The sequence below is a fragment of the Sipha flava genome, unplaced genomic scaffold (genome assembly GCF_003268045.1).
Source record: "Sipha flava isolate LNK unplaced genomic scaffold, YSA_version1 101_pilon_pilon, whole genome shotgun sequence".
Lineage (NCBI taxonomy): Eukaryota > Metazoa > Arthropoda > Insecta > Hemiptera > Aphididae > Sipha > Sipha flava.
In genome coordinates, this window is record NW_020271715.1 from 282,044 (window position 1) to 307,499 (window position 25,456).

At 25.5% G+C, this 25,456-nt stretch overlaps 2 protein-coding genes across 2 annotated transcripts; both read right to left on the reverse strand.

Annotated features, from left to right (window-relative positions):
- Window positions 1-1,790: 1,790 nt before the first annotated feature.
- On the reverse strand, window positions 1,791-3,964 carry LOC112680935 (40S ribosomal protein S6). Its single transcript, XM_025551173.1, has 4 exons — window positions 3,852-3,964; window positions 2,848-3,198; window positions 2,073-2,279; window positions 1,791-2,013 (listed from the first exon to the last, which is right to left on the reverse strand). Exons 1-4 carry the CDS (start codon window positions 3,855-3,857, stop codon window positions 1,822-1,824), a joined length of 756 nt encoding a protein of 251 aa, XP_025406958.1. The 5' UTR covers window positions 3,858-3,964; the 3' UTR covers window positions 1,791-1,821.
- An 8,380-nt stretch (window positions 3,965-12,344) lies between these two features.
- On the reverse strand, window positions 12,345-23,908 carry LOC112680842 (facilitated trehalose transporter Tret1-like). Its single transcript, XM_025551058.1, has 8 exons — window positions 23,542-23,908; window positions 19,539-19,716; window positions 14,153-14,318; window positions 13,862-14,064; window positions 13,574-13,784; window positions 13,190-13,443; window positions 12,812-13,123; window positions 12,345-12,746 (listed from the first exon to the last, which is right to left on the reverse strand). The coding sequence occupies exons 1-8, from the start codon at window positions 23,556-23,558 to the stop codon at window positions 12,402-12,404; spliced, it is 1,686 nt and encodes a 561-aa protein (XP_025406843.1). The 5' UTR covers window positions 23,559-23,908; the 3' UTR covers window positions 12,345-12,401.
- Between the last annotated feature and the right edge of the window lie 1,548 nt (window positions 23,909-25,456).

Below are 25,456 nucleotides of genomic sequence, written 5' to 3' on the forward strand. Positions count from 1 at the left end.
GAGAAAAATTATCATTTAGAAACCTATGGATTCACTAGGACCAAGTTACTACAATTTTCATTGTTTCATAAAACCAATAAATAATAAATTTATTTACTATCAATTTCAATAATAGTTATTATTAGGGCCCGGAATTGTATGCAAATGCATATTTTTATATATTAAACTAATAAGTAGCTAGGTAAGACAGAAATTTGAATCTTATTCTAATGTGTTGGTATGCGAAATTAAATTTGGCATATTTTTGAATATTTGGAATATTTCAAATTATTATGCATATTTTAGCATTTTTCTGAAATATAATGTATATATAGAAAAAAATATTACGAAGTCATTAGTATTATTATTTATTACTTAGCGCATATCCATCGTAAATTCCGTGAATCGTGCAGTTATATAATTTGATGTTTTGTGTTAAATCATCAAGATAAAATAAAGTTTGCTAAAAGTACCAATACAATAGTAAGTCTCCGGGTAACTTTAAAAATATAAAAATCTGCTTGATTTTCGTTTAGATGAGTGAGTGTTCAAAATATAATTTAATTTCAATACAACATACAGTTCCATCAAGTATATAAAATACAGTTGATATATTTTTTGTCCAATATTAATTATTTAATAAATTGTATACATTTTAAAATTAAATAAATTTAATAAAAAATAAACATGCATTTTTGTTTGCATATTTGAATTATAGCCATCGCATAAATGCATGCATATTTCATACGTTTTTATTGCACATAATTACGGGCCCTATCATTATGTAATTTCTATATTATAAAATTTAACATCTCCCATACATACAAATTGTTCAAATAAAATACTCTTTTCTAATTTAATTAAAAGTTAAATGCGCAATTCTTAAGCAAAAATTTAAAAATGGATGTTTGAAATTTTAAATAGAAACATTTATCAGTCTGTTAAAATCTACAATTATTTACTAGAACTAAAAAGAATCAAACATTATTTTATTTACTAATGCTTAACTCAAAATTTTAAACCAACAATGATAACTTTTGATATATATATAGAATTAAGGTATAGTTCCAGCATTTATTTGATTACTAAATAAATATCAAATGCTATAATACAACAAATTTGAAATTTATTTTGTATTACTTCTTCACTAGTCAAAGGAAATAATAAAAGCCACTGTAATTTAGATAACTCAACTAAAATTTTTTTCAAAATGGGGTTCACAATATTAAATAAAATAGTAAGACCAATCAAAACAATTCATAAAAAAAAGGAATATTAAGTTATGTACATTTTAATTGAAAAATAATCACTTGCTACATTCAGAGTAAATATCAATTTTTTATGTTTTAAAATTAATTATTAAGTTTTTAAGACTTAACATTAAATATTTTGACTGCTTTTTAAATATCTTTTTAGATACATCCATTAGTACATAACTAGTTGTGTTAAGAATTATGATTTTAACTACATAACAGTTTGCAGGATTATATATTTTATGTGAAAAAGTAGCAAATTGATTAAGATTTTGGTATACTTGGAGGAATCGAAAAAAAAATTAACTTTTATATGATTAAAACTCTTAAGGAAACTCCTTTATTTTATAATAAAATTAATTATCTCCAACATGCAAGATGTTTTACAAAAATTTTATGGAAGTCTTGTCTCTATAGAAAAGAAATTTTTTTTTCACATAGGAAATTAAATCCTGCGAACGAGAATAAATTGTTTATTTTTTCATTAACACATTATATATTTTGATAAGAGAAATTTGTTGTAGGATTTTAAAAGACACAAAAAAAAATACCATCAACTAAGATTAAAAATAAATTTATTTAATCAGTTTTATTTTTTACTACTCTTAGTACCAGAGCTAGAAACAGATGATTGAGACATTGTACGTTTACGAGTCTGTTCAGCACGTTTCTTTGCCAACTTTTCCTTTTGTCTGTGTGCAAGAAGCTTAGCATATTCAGCAGCCTGTTCTTTACGTTTCAAACAACGCTTCTTTTTCAATGCCAAGTTATGACGTTTACGCTAAAAATTAAAAATAATAATTTAATGATAATTAACTATAATATAAGAAAATATATTACCTGAAGGCGGACTGGAGTAATAAGACGTTGAATTTTGGGTGCTTTGAAATATTGTTTTGTCTTTCCTTCCTTGATCGGCAAAGGCCTTTTGATCACATACTTACGTACATCATCTTCCTTTTGCAAATTGAATAATTTACGGATCTTATTTGCACGCTTAGGTCCAAGACGACGAGGAACATTTGTGTCTGTTAAACCAGCAATGTCCTATAACAAATTTTTAAAAATTATAAAACTTTATTTCGATTTAAAAAAAAAAAAGAAAAAAAGAAATAAAAATGTATCAATTACACACTAACAATGATCAATAAAAAAAAATAATCACTATTAAAACATTAAATGAATAATTATGTTCCAACATTCCGATGTCAAAATATTATTTAGAATAAATCAACAGGAAAATGTTGGGTAAAATAAATCATAGAACATATTATTTATAGAAATATACCAATTATACACTAAAAATGATCAACAATAAGCGTTCCTAAAACTTTATGTAGGCGTTTATACAGAAATTCTGACGCAAAAGCATGAAAAATAGGAGTTCATAGGAAAATATCAGGTGAAACAAATCATAGTAAGAATTTTATATAGAATTTAAAAATGTACTACTTATACACTAAGAATGATTAAAAGTAAACATTCCTAAAACTTTAAGTAGAAATTATTGTACCGACATTCCGATGCAAAAACATTGAAGATACATGAGTTTACAGGAAAATGTCGGATTACTTAATTTGTTTAAAATGAATATGATTCAATATGAAATAAATACCTTTTCTCCTTTTTTGACCACAACCAGAGATAAAACACTAAGATTGGAATCAACGATGCATCCACGCACGGATTTTCTCTTGCGTTCACCATCCCTTCGTGGACGGTAGCAAGAATGTCCCTTTGACAATAATAACCGTACTCGGACATTAGAGAGAACACCTTGTTTCATGGGAAATCCTTGCTTATCATTGCCACCAGATATTTTTAGAACATATCCTTTCCATTCATCACCAAGTATATCAACTTCAACTTCAGTACCAATACGTTTTTCGTAAAATACACGCAGCTTATGTTCATCTACAATTTCAAACAATTTTTGGCTGCCTGTGGCAGGATACGATACATTTAACTATAAAAAAATACAAATTAAATTAATTAATTTTAACATACTTATAGTTACGAAATTAATATAAAAAGTAGGTTAAGGCAATAAATTATTAAAAATGAGAAAAATTATTAAGTCCATAGATATTATTTCATATAATCTAGTATATTAGTCTAAAAATTTAAATCTAACTCATTGAACAATAAATGTATTAAAATAATACTATGCAAGATATTTTAAGCATAATATATTAAAATGAATACTATTTCAAAGAGATCAACAAGACGAATAAAAATGTATATTTTTTTATTAGAAGCCATATTTTAACTATTGATAGATTTAAATTAATATTTATAAATTCGAATTTAGATACTGCTAAGTAGATATTAGCACATAAACTGAATCAAGAAAAAGCAAATAATTAAGAATTAGCATCAATGTTCAATGACTAAATGGGCAATAAAATAGCATAATTATTTCGGGAAAATTGACTTTCAAATTATTATAAATTAGTCATTGATATTATAGAGATTTATAGAGTAACATGTAAAAATGCCGTTGACGTGAACGACTAACAAAACTCGTAATTTTATCCATTTCCATCTCAGAGGATATCCAATTGACTTCAGTCAAAGTTTGTAGTATCGCTAAAGTATATAATAATAATATTGATTTACCTTCATGTTGAATCCTAGTTATTGGACGCACACAATATAGAAATTAAAGACCATAAAACATTTTCAAGATTAACACTGCCCAGAAAAAGGTAAGCAAAACGTTTTGAGAGACGGCTGTTTGATTATGATAAGTGAGGTTAGACCTGACAGTGCGGACAACTGTTTTATAGAAGGTACAACTATCCGAATTGGTAATAGGTAGCAGAGTTTTTAAGTTGGTAGATCGAGGTAGCATTTCAAATTTATTTTCGTACATCACTCATCCTTCGGTGCAGAGAAGATTCCTCTTCAAAATTATTCAAACTTCTTCTTTATAATTCTTTATAGTTCATTATAATCGTCTTTTACTCATCCTTATCATTCCGAAAGAACTATAAAGTAAGAACAATATATATTTCTATCCAAACGGGACAAAAAAAAAAAAAAAAATAATTAGGAACAAAATTATGTACCATCATGCTTTGAAGAAACAAAACAAAAATAATTAAATAACATATTAATACATAAATTAAAAAATAATAAAAAGATTAAATAAATTTATTGAGCTTTGGTTTTAAAAATTGTACCGAACCAAGATTTATTCACAAATAAAATGTTGTTATAAATTAATCTATAAAAAATATGTCTCTAGATTATAAGTTAATATGATTAATACGACAAACATTTTTGTGTTTTTCATAGGTAGTAGAAAAATCAGTGGCGGCTCGTGAGGTTCACATAATGTGGTGCACAAATGTTTTTTAAGATATGTAGGAGAGTAAAAAAAAATATTAATTTTAACATAGGTATAGGTACATATAACTTACTTATCTATAACTATATAAATGAATTGCTGTACGTTAGTTACACGAATAATAATAAGTGTTAACGTCGGTGGTCGATAGTAAACAGAAACGTGATTGTTGTTTTGAATTTAAGATAATGACTAACATTATCAGCCGACAATCGGAATATAATAAACAAACGAGAGTAAGAATAAATCATAATGCCAATGCCAACGCGCAACATCCGCGGCGACATAGAAAATAATTCGCTGAAAACAATTGGTTATGTGCACAGAAACGAATGTGCACATCAATTCCATTATAACGCGTTTTGCGTGTCTTCACATGTTTTAATTTTTACATTGTACAAATGTACACAGCAATAGTGTGCACTACTGCACCACTGTAACACACACACTGATATCGTTCCGTCGCGGACAACTGCCCGTTTAGCCTTCGAAATAACCCAACATAAATATTATATTATTTTCATAACATTCTGAATTTATATTTTTATATTTTGAAAAATAATATTCATAACACTACAGGTATTTAGTTGTATTATTATGATTAATGTTTTCAATTTTTTTTTTTTTGAGTTTGGGTAGGTAGTGCACGTGCGCTTGTGAACTTATACACAAACCATCACTGAGAAGAATAGCGTACTTGTAGAGTAAAAAACGTCACTTCAAGTAATAATATAATTTATATTGCAGACTGCTGTGTAAGCTCTCAGCAACAGCCTGGACCAAGTCACCGAGAACGATCACTCAATGTGTGTTAATATAATATTAATTTTCAAACTAAAAATTAAAAAAAATATTACAATAATTATATATAGATATAGGTTTATATATTTTTTTTTTTTTGTAAGGGACAATCGTCCAAGAAACTGACAGCTGCCCTCAAACTCAATATCCATCAGATATATATATTCAGTGAAGAGGAAAAAAAAAATTCCGATTATGATTGTCTTCCAAATGTTATATGTATCCAATGTTCTGGTCAGGCTATAACTGAGGGACAATCAGTTAACTTGTTATTCGTTGGATACCCTTATTTGGCTGGTTTGATGGAAATCAAAATACCAAAGGATATATTCGGGTCAAATTCCCTTTAATGAGTGACCACAAAGATTATTCAAATACCAACATAATTTGTCATACCTTATACTAGCCAAATGGATGATGGGATATTTAAGTAAATTAAAGTTATGACGAATCGATCAAAATCTAAGCAAAAAAAACTTGTTTCAAGTTATGAAGATAGATTACATACATATCCTAACCAATACACATAATTTTAAATTTAAAATAATATTTGGTATTTAAATTGTGACACTATTTTGAAACTATGTTCTTCTATTTTGATATATTCTTGTCCACAGTTCCTATTTCTTGAGTTAACTATTAAGTATTCTTTTTTATCATCATTAACTATTAGTCCTACTTTTTTTGCCGTACTTATTAGTTTGTTTACTAAACGTTTTATCATATCTAAATATAGCGATATCGTCTGTGTATGCTAAATATTCTATTGTAATGTGACCTAGAGTAACTCCTCGAACGTTCATCTCTCGAAATACTTTCTCCAGTACAATCATCAGTAATCACTCTAGTGAATTATTGTGACTACTTGACTACTAATTGATGTTTGACTTAGTAAAAGTAGTATTTCTTCAAGAATTTCAATAATTTACACATGTGTGTCCTGTCTGTATCTTTTAATTTTTATATGATTTTTAATATCTGCTGTCTTGCAATTTATTCTATTTAGAGATAAGTATTTGTTATGTCTAAAATATTATATAAAATAGGTACGTATACAATTAAAGTGATAATAAATAGTTTTTAAAACGAATAGTATACAGATTTATTTCCAAATAAACAAGTGTACAGTCAAATTCACTCAAATTAATGTTCAGATTTAATTATTACAATAATCTTGGATTATTAAAAGTTTGTTAGATGGATAACAATATTTTTGATACCTTGAGCAATTATTGACCATAAGAATTTCGATAAATTAAATTCGCTATTTGTAAGCAAAATTTGTTCATATTATTTAGATGACTTATTAACTCAATGTAGATTTACAATTCAAAATTTAATATGAATAAAAATAATACCTATTATATTTACATATTTACAGTATAAATATCTACATAAAAGTAATAAACTTCCATTTATTTATATCAGTTCTCTCTTCCTGATAATGCGTTCAATAGAACAGCGATTCTTTATCATTTCTATTGAGAAATTGTATGTGTTAAGAGTTTAAGTAAACATACTCAACACAATTGCGAATCATTGACCATATAATCATGATATAATTCAGGCAATCTCATTTGATTTTCAGATGGTCCTTATTTAGATATTATTTAAACTCAAAAATTTACTCCCGGGTTGAAATAGGCCACCAATTATCATGATTAAACCAAGCAAATTGTTTAATTTTTATTTTTTTAAAAGTTTAGAATGTTGCAACAAAATAGAAATTAACAAAAAAAATTGATATCCGAATGGCTAAGCAAATCTGTTTCTATCCAATTCTGTTTTTTCATATTTATCTTATTATAATTATTTTATAGTTGTTATCAATAGTAGGTTTTCTAATAATTTCCACGTTTGGAACAAGTGTTTTGCTGAAAAAATATATTGCGGAACAAAGTATTCTTTGAAGAAAGTACATTGGAACAAAACGGCATAGGAAGAAAAAGGTTCGAAACAATTGTCACGGGACAAAAAATCGATTTACTTTTGAACAATAATACTGCGGAAAAAAAAACTATTTTGTGGAACAAAATGCAATGATCCTAGTTAGATTTCTACCCCGGATACACCACACAGCTCCGAGTCTCCGACGCCGTTCAACGTCAATGTAGTACACGTCACATACACACACTCATACGCACTGGTTAAATGTAATGGAAACAATAATTCGTTAACAAATTAAAATTGACTATCGTTATTTTTTTACCACTTTTTGAAAACAGGACATTTCGATGTCCCGAAGATTGGCCAGGGGACGACGGGATAAAACGATACGAAAAACGAGACCGTCCCGTATAAAAATATCACCTTTAAGTACGCTGCATGAACCCATTCCGTTGAGGTTTTGATGACTAAACCGTCTTCACTGTACCAAAACATTGCGTTGCGTATTTGATTTGATCGTTTCCATGTTCCGTTGACCATGTCCGTCACGTACCTATATCATAGAATACCGAATGCTTACGCTCATGCTGATATTACTTACGTGTACTAGTCAATAGTTTTATTAATTTGGTTTTCATATGTAACGGTGGAAATCGGTGTCATAACTAGACGGCATTCGAGGCCTGTGTGCAAATCAAAATCTTGAGGCTACTTATCATTATACATTTTTTAATACCAACTAAAAAAATTTAATTTTTAGATAGGGGAGAGATTTTTTTTAGATTTAAAAGTTTGAATAAAATACGATATTAAATACCTAAACTAATATGACAGTTTATTATTGAAATAAATAATTTACTCTTAACTATTATTCTATAGGAGTATTATAAAATTTAACATCGCTATGTTCATCTATATTATTTTACATTATACTTAGGGTATTGGGAAAAACTACTAGTTTACTAGAATATATAATCATTAAAAACATATTGTACAAAAGAAAATAAATTAGTAATTAAACATATAAATAATATATATATATATATATATATATATATATATATTATTTATATATATATATATATATTTGTTTTTACAACAATTACTACATATTGTTTTCATATAAACGTAATTTTACAATGATAACAGTTATGTAAAAGAGCAAATAATTACATTATTAAATATTGTTCAAAATACGATAATATCTTGCTTATCAATTCAATTAATTTAATTTTGAATCAAATAAAAAAAATGTAAAAATAAAACATTCGAATGGTGTTTAAAAGTATATACCTAATGCAGTAGACATTGTGAAGTTTATTATTCAAGATATTTAAATGTGTAACGACCGAGGAGAGTTTAGACTATGAAATAAGATATATATCTTAGAAATAAAATATATATATTAAGAATGAAACCTATTGCAGAAAATAAAAATTAACCAAGGGGGAGGGGGGAAAAAAGCATCCTCAAATCCACCAAAAAGTTTTTTTATACATGACAAAAAAAAAATATTCAAATATTTTTTTATTGATCATTTAAGAGTCCTAAACTTTTAGGCTACCAACAGAATAGTTAGAAAAATTTAAATCGTACAGAATCGGTTATAATTTTTTGTAAATACAAGTTACATACCAATAATTATGCTATATCTAATTTATCGTGTTGTATCATGTACCAATCGATAATATTATACAGTGAACTGTAATAAAAATTAATGTATCCTTTATCTTCGTTGCTGCAGAAGATTGTTGACCGTCGCGTTGACTCAAATCGTAAATTTTTGTAAAAAAAAAATCAGTATTTCCTTATTAGTAAATCCTGAATTTAAAAATATAAATTTTTCTCATAAGACATTAAATCATTTAGATCAAAATTATTATCCAATACATACATTTATACATACATATTTCTTAAAATTTTAATTTGTATCTAAATTTACAATTTACCATACATATATGCTATTTAGAGCGATCCTAAGGATTTTTAAAGCATGAGGCAAATTAATTCGGATGCCCTTCAATCAAATAATATACGAGTAGTATAAAAAACATACTCACCAAGTTTGCAAAATGTTGGTAAGTACGGTTTTCCAAACTTCAACTGGTCAAGGTCATTTAAATGCATCGATACAATGAATTACATTTTTAATAACTTCTCGACAATATATTACCAGTCACCATATTTAATTAAAATTAAATTTATTTCAGATAATTTATAAACAGCCATAGAAAATAAAAACTAGAATGTTGTCATGTTGATATTTGCGATAACAAATGTCTATGTAAAGTTGTATAAAATTATGTCATTTTTCACACTCCATTAATAATCATTATAAATTACAGTTGGAACTATTTAGAAATTAGAATAACTGAAAATGTAGTTTGAATAAAATGCTTAAATATAAACTAAAGTTAATTTTATTTCATTAGATTTAAAATCGTGCCGTCTTTGACTTACAATATTTCAAAACTGATGAAACTCGAAAGTCTTGGTAGTTTAATCGCAGTTATTTTTATAGTTAAATAGTTATTAATATGTGTATTAATATAAAAGAAAGGTGACTTAACACGTACAATGTTCGCCGAATGACAAATATTTTTTATATGTTGATATTATCCCAAATACATTAAAAACATTCAAGAATATTCGGCATGATTAACAAACAACGAATGTTTACGTCTTTAATTGAATGCATTCTACTGAGATATTTAACGTTCGGCAATAAAGCATTTTTCGAATGGTTTTAATCAGAATTATTACTATATATTTAAATGATTATGATTCATTAATGATTTTCAAATTTAAAATCATTTGTATTGATATGCTGGTCTACTTCAGCTAAGAATATCCCGACAATTTACATCCGGCCGAATTTTGCATGTTATGACAACACCGCGCATTGTTTTGACAGATTCGCATCGTAAATACAAGTATATTAAATAGAACAGATTATTTTACCGTAACTCAACAAAGCTTTAAATTACATAGGTATTATAAAAGTACTCGCAGTTAACTAATTAGTTATCATCAATATATAAATAAATAAACAAATAGCTTATATATAGAAATAAATATATAAGCCTAAGGCTGCATACGAATTGCGTCTCGATTATCTGATATCAGAATATATACCTTTGATAATCTCAACCAATAATCGATACGACTATAGAGCACTTATGAAATAAATGTAATCGGTAAGTATGTCTTTCGATTCCGTCTCGTTGACAATTGTCCGCTATTCTATTTCTATTTAATAATATGAGCTTAGTTGTGTGTGACGTTATGATAATTAATTTATTTTATTATTCATTTATTATAAATAATTTTTAAATTTTTTTATAAACGATTTATTTCAACAGCGTATTTACGTTCAATTACACGGAAGCTTTCCTTTCAAAATTTAACGATATGTTTTATTCTACTCATCCAAATATCTATAGATTTATTGATATACTTAAAAATGTACAAAAATATACTTACATAAAAATTCACAGCAATAATCAAAGAAAGAAAATAAGACGTGAAATATGCGAAAAACAAGAATTTTTAAGAAAACAAATGATTAAATACGACGTGAACGAAATAACATGTTGTGATTATGTCAAAACTGTATTGTTCAAATTTTTACCGAACCATAAATAATATTAGGTATAATAACATATATATAAAACTTACATACCTACATATAACATTTTTTTTGAAATTATTTTTAATTATTCTTTTATTTTTAAATTTAACGACGAAAACAATATTTTTGATGTATATAATTACAAAACGATAAAAAAAAAAATGTTTAACCTACCTTATATTTAATGATGCTATTGACAGTCTTAAGTTTGTATGAAATGGGAAGGAAAATAATGTATTTACATCGGACGTAATGAGTATATTTGTTGAATATTATCGGAATGCAATTAGTGTAATTGTTAAATATTATCGGGACGCAATTCGAATGAAAAAGGGATCTTGGAACGCAATTCGTTTGTTGCGAAATATAAGCTTAGCCTATTATAATTGTAAAGTACGACAGTTTGGAATTAAAATTCATCGTTAGATATATAAAATCATGAATATTATTAGTTATTACTATAATCTATTATTTCTAGATTCTATAACTGATATATAAATATTATAATTCGGTTTGATACATTATACAAGTTAAAACTTAAGGAATAATTTTTTTTATCTACTTTAGTATTACACAAAAGTACCTACTTTTAAAGAAGTTACAATTATTTTATTAGTTTATAAAATTATTTTATTTTATTTTTTGCTGAGCTATTCTATTATAATAAACGTAAAAGTCTACATACATTTTTCAACTTATTCTATCTTTAAAATTTCAACTTGATTTAGTAACAACTTACTTTGTTCACTTGACAGTTTTATTTGCATTCGGTAACTTATAATTACTATGCAGCTGCCATTCGGTTTATTATTCATTATATGCTCTAAAATATTAATGCACTTACATGGAGTAGAGTATTTGGGTGTCTTGCAAAAATATATTATTTTAGAATAGGAGTCGTCGGGTTAGTCCTTGCTGATGAATATTCTCTATAATATTCTGCTGCCTACTTATCTTCTTTTTGAATTAATATTTTTTTATGAAACTATTTATTTAATAGTTTTTTCCTTCATGATTACATGGCTTTTATATTCATTAAAAGTAACTTATGCCAAGAAAAGGGAAATATGATTTCATACTTACCTAATTTTTTACATATTAAAACTAAAAATCTATATCTCACCCGACCCTATGTGACACATGTTTTTTTTAAACGGCTCCGTCTGTTATTATGTAGTTTTTTATTTATTATTTATTATAATACTAAAAATAGTTTGTAAAAACGGCAATATTTTTTTTGTCGAAGTCATACAATAATGAAGAGAACCATTCAACAATTTTCAACAAATGAAAAGTTTTTCGAAAACTGATATAAGTAAAATAATTTAAAAATTGGAGAATAATAAAAAATTAAAGGTAGTTATTAAAAATTATAATTTATCTTTTTAAAGACAAAAATTTCATATAACATACATTTATTTAATAATTACAAAATATTCATATTACTGTTTATTGCGTCACACTTTACAAAAATAAATTAAATAATCAACTATTAAAATTATATGTGGGTTTCTGTTTGATCTACTTCTAAAGCAGGATTACTTATTGCCCACGTTTTCTTTCTTCTAATTTTGTCGCTTCTTTCAATTTTTATAACAAATGTTTTAGATTTATTTGCAAAATGTTCTTGTATGTCCTCTAAAGGTACTCCTTCTGTTTCTGGCATCATTGTGTACAACACAACACATCCAACAATACTTACTATAGCATATAAAAGAAATGTCCCAGATAAGTTAATATGATCAAGTACCATAAAGTATGATTTATTAGCAATAAAAGCAAATATATAGGAACTAGAACCACTGGCCCCACTTGCATAGGCTCGAATATTTGGTGGGTATACCTAAAAAATTAATTATGATTAAACATATATATTGTGTTCAGGCACTATAATTTTTATTTGATTACCTCTCCTATTAACATCCATGGCAGTAACCTGATGGAAATATGCGTCATAAAAGCAGCCATATTTAAAAACACTAACGGTATCCAAGTGACGTTAGCTATTATTTGCTCGTTGTATTGTTTTGTGAATACATATGCTGACACGACGAAAAAACATAAGGATGTTCCTAGTGTAGATACCAATGTCAATGGGCGTTTACCAGTCCAGTGAATTAATATAAGGCAAATAATACTTCCCGACAATTGTGCCATTCCAAGGATTAATGTAGACGTGTAACCATTAATTGGAGATCCCAATGTTTCAAAAATTTGGACCTATTAATTAATTATTAAAAAAAAAAAAAAAAAATCGGGAAATAGATATTTATTGTTCAAACTTACTGCATTCACTTGCAATGTACTCATTCCACCAAAGTTTCCAAAAAAGAAAGTTGCAGTTATAATAAAATAAGGCAATAAAAATGTTCGTTTCATATAAAAACTATAAAATTTTTTGTTCTGTTTCATTCTAACTTTTTCTTCGTTTAATGCTATTGATTTACTTAACATTGATAGCTCATATTGTACGGCATCTGGTTTAACCCAACCACGAAGCCAACAAAGAGATTTTTCAGCATCTGCAATTCGGCCTTTACCTAAATTACAAATTCATAAGATGTTATATTCTATTAAAAGGAAGTCTTTACTAGTATTTAAATTTAAACATAAACATAAATATGAATATTTAAGTTTGAATTTTTATTATAACCAATTACGGGATCTCACTTATAAGCCAATGAGGACTTTCTGGTATAAGTAATAGCGATATCAATGCAATTACAGGTACGATAGTGTTATAAAGTACTACTTTTCTCCAGTGTAGAAAATCTCCCAAAATAAATTGCGATATAGATCCAAGTATGACTGTAGTTGATGATAAAGCACCAAGCACTCCTCGAAGATGAGGTTCTGTAATTTCAGCAACATATGTCAACACCTACAATCACATTTTTACAAATAATGTTATACTTTATGTATCAAACAACTAGAGCAAGTAATATTTAATATACTCACTGGAGCTTCTAACAAGCCACCGCAAAGACCACAAAGTGCTAAAGCTAAGTAGAGCTCAATTACTGTCGAAGCATAATAAAATAAGAACCAAGCTAATAAAAATGGTAAAGTTAGTGCAATCATGCTAGGTTTTCTTCCAAAAGGTTGAGTGATAGTTCCAGATATTATGCATCCTAGTGGAACACATATTAAATTTATGCTACCTAGAATTTATATAATTATTAATATACACCATTTATACATACTGCAAGACTAAACATATTAAGAACAGTACCATAGTTAAATACTTACTGAACCATGATGTCTGTTCTTTATTGAGTTGAAGCAGTTCGTCATGTCTAAAACTAGAGCTATTTGATGCTGATGTATGATATAAAGCTGGAATAGCTATTGTTGGTAGTCCCAACGTCATTCCATAGGTTAAGAGTAGACAATTTTTAGCTGATACAGCTAATATCTATAGCAAAAATTCAAACAAATAGTAAGTACTATATAATTAGCGGTTTTTATTTTGTAATTCTACATTGAATGTTTCAAATTTGATCTATTGGTCTTTTGACAATGTTAACTGTGTCTAACTGAACTTTAAAAAATATGTGTATACGTCCATGTAGATGGTAAATAGTAAATAGGTAAGTATAAATTATAAAATTTTATTTGAGTGTTATAATATTCAACAATAATATATATATATATATATATATACAGTGGCATCAAACACATACTCCAGGTAGTTCAATTGAACTGACTAGAAAATTGGAATATTAAAAAAAATAAAAATTATTATTATAAAATTTAAATTAATTTTTTTATATATTACTCGACAAGTATTTTCTATTTAAAATGGTATATTTAATAATTAAATATTATATGAAATCTTTAATTATTAAAGATGTTTAATAAAAATGTCTTGGTATTTTAATGGACAGTAAATTGAAGGGGGTGGGTGGGTAAATTTAATTATTTGAACTGGCAGTTTCAATTTCATTCGGCGTCACTGTATATATTTATTCAATTTTATAATGTAAATAATAATTATAAAGTGTTTAAGGGGTTAAAGTTGTACAAAATGCAGAAACCGTGATTCCGTTTTAATGAATAAATACACGTATGACCTTCGCATATGTGTTTAGTAGAAGGATTTTTTATATTTATAATTTACAACAAAAAAAAACATTATTTAAATAAACATAAATATTTTATTTTAGCTATACCAAATTAATATTAAATATACAAATACTATTAAATGTAAACCATTATACAAGAAGTTATGAATAATATTTTTAACTGTAATCTAATGATATAATAACTTATATTTATCTAACAGTTGAAATTCTAAAAATCGATTTATTTAGTACTAATATCAAATAAGTATAACTGAAAAATACTCTTTTCAATCAAATATATAATACTGAGTAGGCAGTATTTAACATTTAAATTATTTGAATAAAACATTACATTTTATTTAATGTCGATATTTAATTTATTAAGCTTTTAGTATAAACCGTAGTAGCTACATGATTAACCTAACATTAGGTACATTTTATATCTTATTTTTTTTTTCTTTAATAAAAATTAACATACTATGCTATTGCAAATAAGATAATATGATAAAATAATTTATAATCACATGAAAAATACTAGAGGAGGTAGACTATCTGTGATAGAACCCTCTGTGAAAGGAGTTAATAAATTCGTATATATACACTGAACATTATTGGTTTATCTTTTTTTTTTTCACTGGAAATGCTTAAATAATGCGAGTTTAAGAAGGATGAGCATCTTTCCAAATTTGAATTCCATAAACTCACATTTTAATTTACTTATTATTCAATGTACTATTTTGTTATAGTAAATTTTGTTTTTTTTTAGCATACAAAATCCATCTAAAACAAATTAACTCCTTCTTCAGGGAATAAATAACTTGATCCAAAAAAACATTTCATCCATTGGTCAATTTCAAAATCACTGTCTAAGTATTTAGTAAACAAGTCCTTCGTTTTTAGTTTTAGTTTTTGCTAATTTTCAGGTAAAATATTTTGAATATGCACAAACGAGTTACACCGCTATTGAATAATTCGATAATGCATATCACTAATTAAACCTATTAATATCCGTCATACTTATAGATATATCATACCTACAATTATTAATCACAAATGTACAAAAATTTCATAAAACTAGAGTTTATACAAAATATAAGGTAAGTATTTGAACATAGGTTAAAAAAATATATTTAAAAAATATAACATTATAGTGTTTTTGAATCGAAATTGTAAAGAAGCCTGTGTAAACCGTTTTTAAATATCAATAAAGATAAGGAAATTATATTTTTTTTCATGAAATTAATTCATTTTATTTACAAGTACTATTTCATACGGGATCAAGTTTTCAAGTAGCTAGTGAATTTTGTAGTATTTTTTACAGCTTATCTTGTATTAAGAGGTCTAGGCCAAAATAGTGAAAAAATTAACCGCGAATGTAAAAATCATGAAAATAAAAATAGCTAATTTTAAAATAATCATAATAGCGAAACTGCAGTTTTTTATAATTTCTATTTTGAATAATATACATTTTAATGTAGTACTTGGATAAGTTTCTAAATAGATAAAACTATAACTTATTTTATAAATAATTAGTATTTTTATTAATATAATAAATATTCTTTAGGAGGAAGCCAACCTACTATATGGAAATGTATTGATGTAATAAAGAAAATTCAAAATTTACAACAATTAAGACGAGAACAGTATAATGCTGGAGAACAACCACAAAAAAAAAGTACAAGGACTGTGCTAAAAAACTTTATTCATTAATTTCAAATTATAATACTAATGTTAATAAGAGCTTTGTAAAAGGCCATTACTTATTCGCGATTTTTACATTCGTGGTTATTTTTTCGCTATTTTGGCTGAATACCTGTATTAAGCCCGTAAGAAAAATATGATAGTAGGTTATTTTTTTTTTTTTGGAATATTAATATTGACAAAAGATATATTTTTTAATGATTATTACTTGATATTCTGTATAAAAGGATGTTGATTGGTTACCTTGTATCTTTCTTTAAAAAAAAACATGTATTGTTCTATGTATCAATACTGGTAATAATAGAATGTACATATTAATTAAATTTTTTTTATTAAACTAATAAGTAAAAAATAATATGATGGCTTATAATTAATTTATTAAGGGGCCTCATCACCACGTCTTTTTTTAACAAAAACTACTGTTTCTAATTCCAACGCTACGTGTCGAAAATTATCACGATTTTTATTCTGAAAAAATATTCGAATGCTCCGTAATATGTACAAGGGAACAATTGAGCCACATTCTTAATTTTTGTAGTTTGAATTGCAATAAATATTGTTGTAAATACAAAAAAATACGAAATTTCAAACTTAAATATTTAATTAACTAAATACAATTTTTAAAATGTGCCTCGATCGATCCCTCGTACATATTACGGAGCATCCAAATATTTTTTCAGAAAGAAAATCGTGATAATAGTCGACACAGCGTTGGAATTAGAAACGTATGTTGGAATGAAAAATAAACATTTTTTTGCGATCACGATATTACTTGATGACATGTGCGTGCGAGTGCGTGCGAGATCCCCCCGTACCGCTATCGCACCGAGTCTAGCTAAATAAACCTAAACAGTGTAATATAATTGGATACGTTATTTCGTGGTATCCTATAATAATGTTAGCAATTTCTTATATTTCCCTAAAATTAATAAATAAAATTACCCTATGGAAAATTGATAAAAACAAAGATATTATAGGAATTAATACCAACCATAAATATTACTACCAAGTTCAAGGACAACTACACGTCACTAGAAGAAAATTTAGTATAATAGCATATTGGACAAATAAAGGTTTAAAGTATGAAACAATTGAACGAGATGATATATTTTGGGGTAACAAAATGTTTCCAAAACTAGAAATGTTTTTCTTCAATTGCCTTCTTCCTGAATTGGTTGATCCCAGACATTTCAGAAGTATGCAAATAAGAAACCCTACTTATATTTTGGAAGTAAAAATGAAGAAAAAAAATAGACTACACTATACCCGTATGAATATAATATAAGCTATTATTTACTATACAAATTATGTCATATGATTTTAATTTTACCTAAATAATACTATTTTATCACAATATTATAATAATTAAAAAATAAGTACGTAATTGTATTAATCAACAATTTATTATATGAACTGCACTAACAGAAAATTTCGTAATTATTACCCTCCCTGATTGTTTATTTATTATGTATACTGTTTCTATGACTAATAATACTACATTATAATGACAATAGTTGATGTTAAACTACCTATGTCCTAAACTCCTAAACTATATTATACTAATGCAATAATACTTGAACTATTCATCAAAATATACACAATATACCTATCTATAATATCTGGCAAAAAAAATAATAATAATCTAAAACTCTTCCTGTTTTTTTTTATTATATATTATGGGTCCACGTATAAACTTAGAATTTAGAATTCTGGACCGCATAAATCTAAACTGTACATATCTGGAAAGTACATTATCTGAACCGTATGAATACGATTATGCATGTATTGGCACTCGTCGCTACACTTCGCAAATCGAAAATATCCCTTAGCTTGTTACGCAAAACCACTTCAAGTAGGTAACAGGGACAAAATAAATGTGGATATGCAGATATATATATCCAGATTTGTACGGTCCAGATAATCTATACCAATAATAACTATACAAATTATTTTACACTGCGGACTATATTATTATTTTTCTCAATTCATAGCATAATAAGTTAAAACTAATGAACCGAATTCTCCGAAGCCATTCAACACGCGAGTACGGGACACCGATTATAATAATATGATTACGACTAGTGACTTCCTGATGGTATGGAAGGGAGAGCGGTACCCCCATTGAATTGTACTCACACTAACAATCATTTACAACTAACACAAATATCCCGGGACCGCTACGACGAGATTAGAAATTGCCTATATTTTGCCCCTTAAATAATAGCAGTAGCGAGGCCCCTTTAATTAAAAATTTATATTTAATAGATATATATACATATATATAATTACGGATTTTTATATGTATAATTATGTTTATAAATATTGGTACTTATTACAATTATTACTGTTATTACATTTTAGTATTTGACTATAGTCTGATAAGGTTAATCTAATTTCTAATAGGTAATAAAATAATTTTTAAACAAATAGCTTAATTTACTGAAATTTTGTTCTTACGCCGATATTAAATAAGTATTAACTGAATACTGTACTCGTGCAATAACCATTTTAAGGATTTTTAAATTACAATTTTATTAATTTATTATTAATTTGAATAAACTAAATAAGTATTTTTAATAATTCCTATAATATTGTTTGATATTTTATTTATTCTTGTAAAATAATACCTAGTACTTAGATATTTATATAGTTGAAAATATGTACCAAAATAGATTTTAAAATATTTGAATTGGAAAAAATGTATCAAAAATATTGATTAACTACTTTACAAAAATTACAAATAATTAAAATGATACATGTATTTTATATCTATATAAAAATGGTTCAAAATCTTTAAGTAATCCCTAAAATATAAATCACGTGGCATAAATTTGTACACACAGCTATAACATTTCTGTCAATAAACTTACTTGTGGTAAAGCATTTTTGAAAGTTTTCTTCGGTTTTATCCACGAATCATCGATTTCGTTGTTATTGTTGTTTAACTGTGATTTAGAATCTTGTACTTGATTTTGATAATTATGACTATTATTGGATATATTGGAATGATTTTCTGGAAAATCACTTAATGCTGATTCTGTTTTTTTTCTAAAATTTAAAAATATATATCTTGTAATGTATTAGGTATTATTGTACTGTAAATTAGTGTCATCCTATATATACCTATTTTATCTCAAAATATTATACTGGGCCTGATAGTTTGACCAAGTTGCCCAGTTGTAATATAAATATAATAATTATTTTATACCACAAGATTTGAAAATCATAGCATTAAAAATTTTTTAAAAAAAAGAAAAGAAAGTTTATCTTTCAATAGTTGTATTATTGTACATAATTAATTTTTTTTCTTAATAATTACTTCTTAATTGTTTTACATTAGGTATTTAAATACTTGGATAGGACGTAAAATATATTGGGTTTTACTTCATATATACTAATGTATGTAAATGTAATGTAAATCATTGCTTTGATTTGTTTTTTTAGTTTATTAATTTATTATGACAAAAGTAAATAATTTAATTAGTTACTAAGATTGAATGTTTAGTTAAATTATTCCGTTTTCGTTTACAATTTAGAACAATGATAAGCATCACATTCAAGAAACGTTTCTGAACGAATTTATGTTCATTGAATATCTTATATGGTTATTGCTCGAATAGATCACGTTAGAAGAGATATTGTATATTTTTACTGTAAAATTACATCGTTAAATTTAGTACTTATCTGAAAGAAATAAAAACTACTCTGAAAAAATAATCATCAATACTTCATTATTTGTGAAATTAATCATTCCATATTTTAAATGTTTAACATTTGTAAAAAAATAAAATAACTGAGCTAAATAATCACATTCCTAAGTATGGTATGTATAGTGTCTAATAGGTTAAATGGAACACGTTTAGTCTTGCATTACGAAGTTATAAAAAAACATGATTATCTATTTTATTTGATAAGAAATATTATTATTCTCAAGTTATTTCAATATTTTCTTAGTGATGCAAAAATCCTAAAGATTTTTTTACTTTAATGAAATAGTAACGTTTCAGTTTAGAGGTAGGAAATATAGGAAAGAAGATTATTAGTACTGTCCATTTAGATTCTAGATATTCCCACCAAGACAGAAAAAAATCGGTTCCCTCCCGGTTCTTCGTATTTATCAAAAGAAACTATTTTTCATGAATATAAATGTAAACAAAATAAAATAAGTCTGAACCATATTTAACTATCAACTCATATAACTTCAACTAAATTTAAATACATTAAAATATAACCAATAAAATAATAAAATATAACAAATTTTTTTATTGTCCTAATGGTCTTTCCTATTTCGTACCTCTGCTTTCAGATTGTATTAACCACAACACAGTTCAAAAGTGAAAATTCAAATTACATACTATATGATTAATTGATAACTGTAATAGATAATCTGAAATTTCTTTTTCGTGACGCTGACCTCTTTATAAATATCTATGTCACAAGATTTAACTTTCGTTGCACTTTCATTGCACCTTTCAATAATATAAAGCTATAGAGCTGGAAACATGGTAAATGCAAAGAGTATACTACTTAATGATTGAAATATCTAAGTATAAATTAAATATTTATATAGACTTCTAATTCAGAAATGATATCTTCAAATAGTAAAATATACTTAATATATAACTACTATATAATTAATTAAATAATTGTGTAATTAAACTATACTTTCTATATGAATACAATTTCATAAATATTTTTTAATTTTATTTAAATTATTATCTCAACAATATATATATTTCTATGCATACAAACTTCATTTCAATTGTATGAAATATTATACGTAAATAAAACCTTTAATACATATATCAACTTTATATTTTATTATAAATTTTCAACTATCAATATTCATCGAAAATATGCGATGATAGTTTAAAAATTTTACATTGACCATGAAAAAACGAATGTCATGATTATTTTATGGTGTTAAAGATGTTTAGGTAAAGGTCAATTAGATATACGTTTCGAATTTTGTCTGTCGTACAAACGAAAAATATCTCCATTCAACCTGACGGATTTGTTCTGTAACTATTTTCATGATGTTTGTTCTAAGGTAAATCAAAACCGGTTACGCTAAAATTATACTAGGTAATCCGTAAATTTAATATTGAATTCGTTATAATAACAGTACTCGTGACTGCAACTAATGCGCAATAATATGATGTTTGCAATAAGTGGCAGGACCTACCTACGTGGACAATTGAGTATAAAAGAACTTTAGAAATTCATACATATAATGATTATATTACTCTCCGAAGTCTATTGGCCCTTGATTCATTATTTCAAGCTTTGAATGAAAGCTTGGAACGAATCACAAACAATATAACTGTTGTAAAAGTGTTTAGTTTATATAATAAAAATTTACATACAGATATTTTAACTATTTTCTATTTAATTATGAATATGTAGGTATACACTTCATATAGATAATTACCTTTGAAGGTAACAACTATGAATATCCTATTGATACCTATTACAGCATACGTAAGTATATATATATATATATATATATATATATATATATATATGTATATATGATATACATTATCGTCAATATTTTACTTAAAGATAATAATTATTCCACAAAAATCTAAAAAAAAGTTTTTATCTTAGAAATGAAAATGGTAAAATTTCGAAAATATTATCGTACAAAATTAATTTATGTATAAAATATTTATCCATAAATCTACAAATCATCTCCGCTAAAATGAATTCTTACATAATTGTTTTAAACTAAAAACAATACTGTGTACAATGTGATTAAATACAATAGATATTTCCGTGTATTCTATTTTAAATGAAAAATAAAAATTATATTTAAAATAATTGATTATGTTAATCAATAGCAATAGTCCTAAAGTCCATGCTTTTTATTCATTATTTAATATTATTATGGTATAGCAATTTTCATAAGTAAATAAAAAATCTTATTCAAAAGGTTCTCTCGACCTCGTGAGGTTTATCTAATATGGACTGTAGTCTGATTATAATATAATTACTGTTTTCCATTCTTATTTTATGCTTGAAAAAAGTATTTTATTTACTTTATTATATGCAGGTATATAAACTTCTTATATATATCTTCTTTTTGAGATACATTGTCTAAAAATTCCTATTTTTGTTTTATTGTAGTTGATATCATTTTGGAATTAATCATTAATCTTAAAGTTAGATTTGAACTACACATCCTTTTTCAATTTTTAAAAATCTTTATGAATCACTCTGTATATTTCAGTCTTATGAAAGATGTATGCCAAGTATACTAATGAAAGTACAATGGGCACAAATCACTTAGTATTATGGGGAACGCCGAAGCATGTTCATGAAATAAATTTATTATACATCTTAGACTTAATTTAGTTAAAACTCATATAAGGTATGTAAATACATTTTTTTAATTTAGAATTTTTTATAGCACTAATTTAGTTATGGTAACGTATGTTTAAAATAAACTCTTAATACTATACTTAATAATATCTAGGTATTTATTATTGGATTTCAGTCAGAATTGTATTCACAATATATTATGATAAATAATCTGTTTAATTATTTAATCGTGACCAAATTATGGTCGCTCCATTACTTAATAGAACATGATTCCTAAATTGAATTTATATAATTAATACCCTTTCTAAATTTTCTGATTTTTTTACTCTAATTTATTAATAAAATAATACAAATACTCGTATATAGCATGTAAATATATTACAGTAACTTACATATATATGAAAAAAAAAAAAGGTAAAATAAATTATGTTGATTTTTTGAACAATAAACTTAAAATTATATGTATTTAGAGTTACTTATTAAAATATTTATAAATATCGGGTATTTATAAAATATATCTAATATATAAACAATATATTAAACATGTACCTAGTATCCGGGTTCATTTTTGTCGAACTTAACACATTAATATTACTATAAAATGAAATGAATTAAAAATATAATTAAAATAATTAAAAACAAACAATTAATATTAATAAATAAAAGTTGATATTAGTTAAAATATAGAATACGATGTCTAGACATGTGCACTGAAAACGTTGACGGCGTACACTAACCTGTAAGCCAACTGGTACCTGTAGATTTAGTAAAACCTACCAACTACACCTACCAACTACTTTCTATAATCATTTCTCTCAGTAGTTTGTTTCAGAAAAACTTTAACGTCAATAAGACAATTGGTTGGATTCCAATGTATTTAGCATACAAAGTATGTAAATTTAAAATTAGCAATAAATGTATACTGTTTACGATTATTTATGTAAATATCAGTATTGTATATACAACAATATAATTTATTTATTTCATTTGCTATTACATTGTGTAACTATAGTATATTTATAAATAAGTAAAATTATAAAAAATAAAAATAAAATTATAACTTAAAGTAAATATAAGGTTTTTTAGTACAAGAGTTAATTTTATAATTTTATATTTGATTAGTGAGCAAATCATAATAGTAGAATTTAACCATTTCAGACCCAATTTTACCATTTTATTTTACTGAAATATTTATTTATTTTTTGCATATTCATTTATCTGTGGGCTATAATAAGAGAAAAATATTAAAATATTTACGAATTCTGGATTATGTCCACGTTAAGTGACATTGGGTCATAATAGTTAAAAAAAAAAATAAAATAAATTCAACTAATATAAATTTTAAAATTTGTAATAAGTATAATACGCAACTTAATGTAATAAAACATATACTTTTATTAATATTAAAATAAAAACAAAATATAACATATTTTTATGTGTATTACTTATACCAAGTATAAAAAAAAAAAAAAATATATATCACCTATGTATAATAAAATGATAAAAAATATATTGTACATGTAATCAGGCTCAGAAGAAAGGAGGGGAAGGGGCTTTAGCCTTCTCTTTAACTGTGTAACATAAATATAAATACCTAATAGGTTTGGTCGGTCTTTGATTAAAAATTGGTCAAAAGACTAATGAACTAAATAATTTTTCATATTTTATCATTTTAAAATACATTATATCTAATATACTAATATACTTAAGTATTTACTAAAATTATTTATATTGTCTTCAGTAAATACAAATTAGCCTCCCTTTCCGTTTTATATTTCTAGATCCATCCTTGTATGTAATCATTAGAATTGAAAAAATAATTACTTGTACCATCAAGATATAAGTAGATAATACATTTTTGCAAAATACGTGCGTTTTTCTTGTACGACCAAAATGTTTGAGATATATTTTATCCCAATCTTTTCAATTTAAATTATGAAAGTTATTGAAATCGTCAAAACCGTGTTTTCTTCACGAGAAAAAATAATAGAAGGCCAATAATATAGTTATTTGCTTTTTTACAACCCGATAACCACTTAAATGTACTGTAATACTCATATTTAAATGTTCGAACGTAATTTTGTTGATTTTGTAGTTAAATATCACGAAAAAAAACAAAACAGTTCAACCCACTATTAAAATAGTAGATTAAACAGTATTTTATAATTGCTATAGGGATAGCTATAATGTTAGTGATATTTACTATAATGTACTAGTTATTATAGTCATTGTTACAAGAAAATAAAGTAATTTTTACTAAAATTTTATAGTTCACTAAATATTTTAATTTAGTTGTTCAAACAGTGTTTATAGTAGAACACATTGGAATTTATAATAGTTAGAACTGGAAGGTTTAGTTCATATCACTGCAGCAGAAATTTAATTTACTATAATTAACAGTTTATTGAGCTATAACTCGTAATAACCACTACTATAAAATTAAGTATTCGTAACCAAGTTTTAT

Bases quoted from the DNA above. Each gene is read 5' to 3' on its own strand.
- LOC112680935 (XM_025551173.1), bottom strand. The intron at 2,280-2,847 runs GTATTTATTTCA...AATTTGTTATAG, and splicing joins TGGTCAAAAAAGGAGAAAAG to GACATTGCTGGTTTAACAGA. The intron at 2,014-2,072 runs GTAATATATTTT...TTTAATTTTTAG, and splicing joins TTACTCCAGTCCGCCTTCAG to CGTAAACGTCATAACTTGGC.
- LOC112680842 (XM_025551058.1), bottom strand. The intron at 13,444-13,573 runs GTGAGATCCCGT...TTTGTAATTTAG, and splicing joins AAGTCCTCATTGGCTTATAA to GTAAAGGCCGAATTGCAGAT. The intron at 12,747-12,811 runs GTAATCAAATAA...TTAATTTTTTAG, and splicing joins CATGGATGTTAATAGGAGAG to GTATACCCACCAAATATTCG.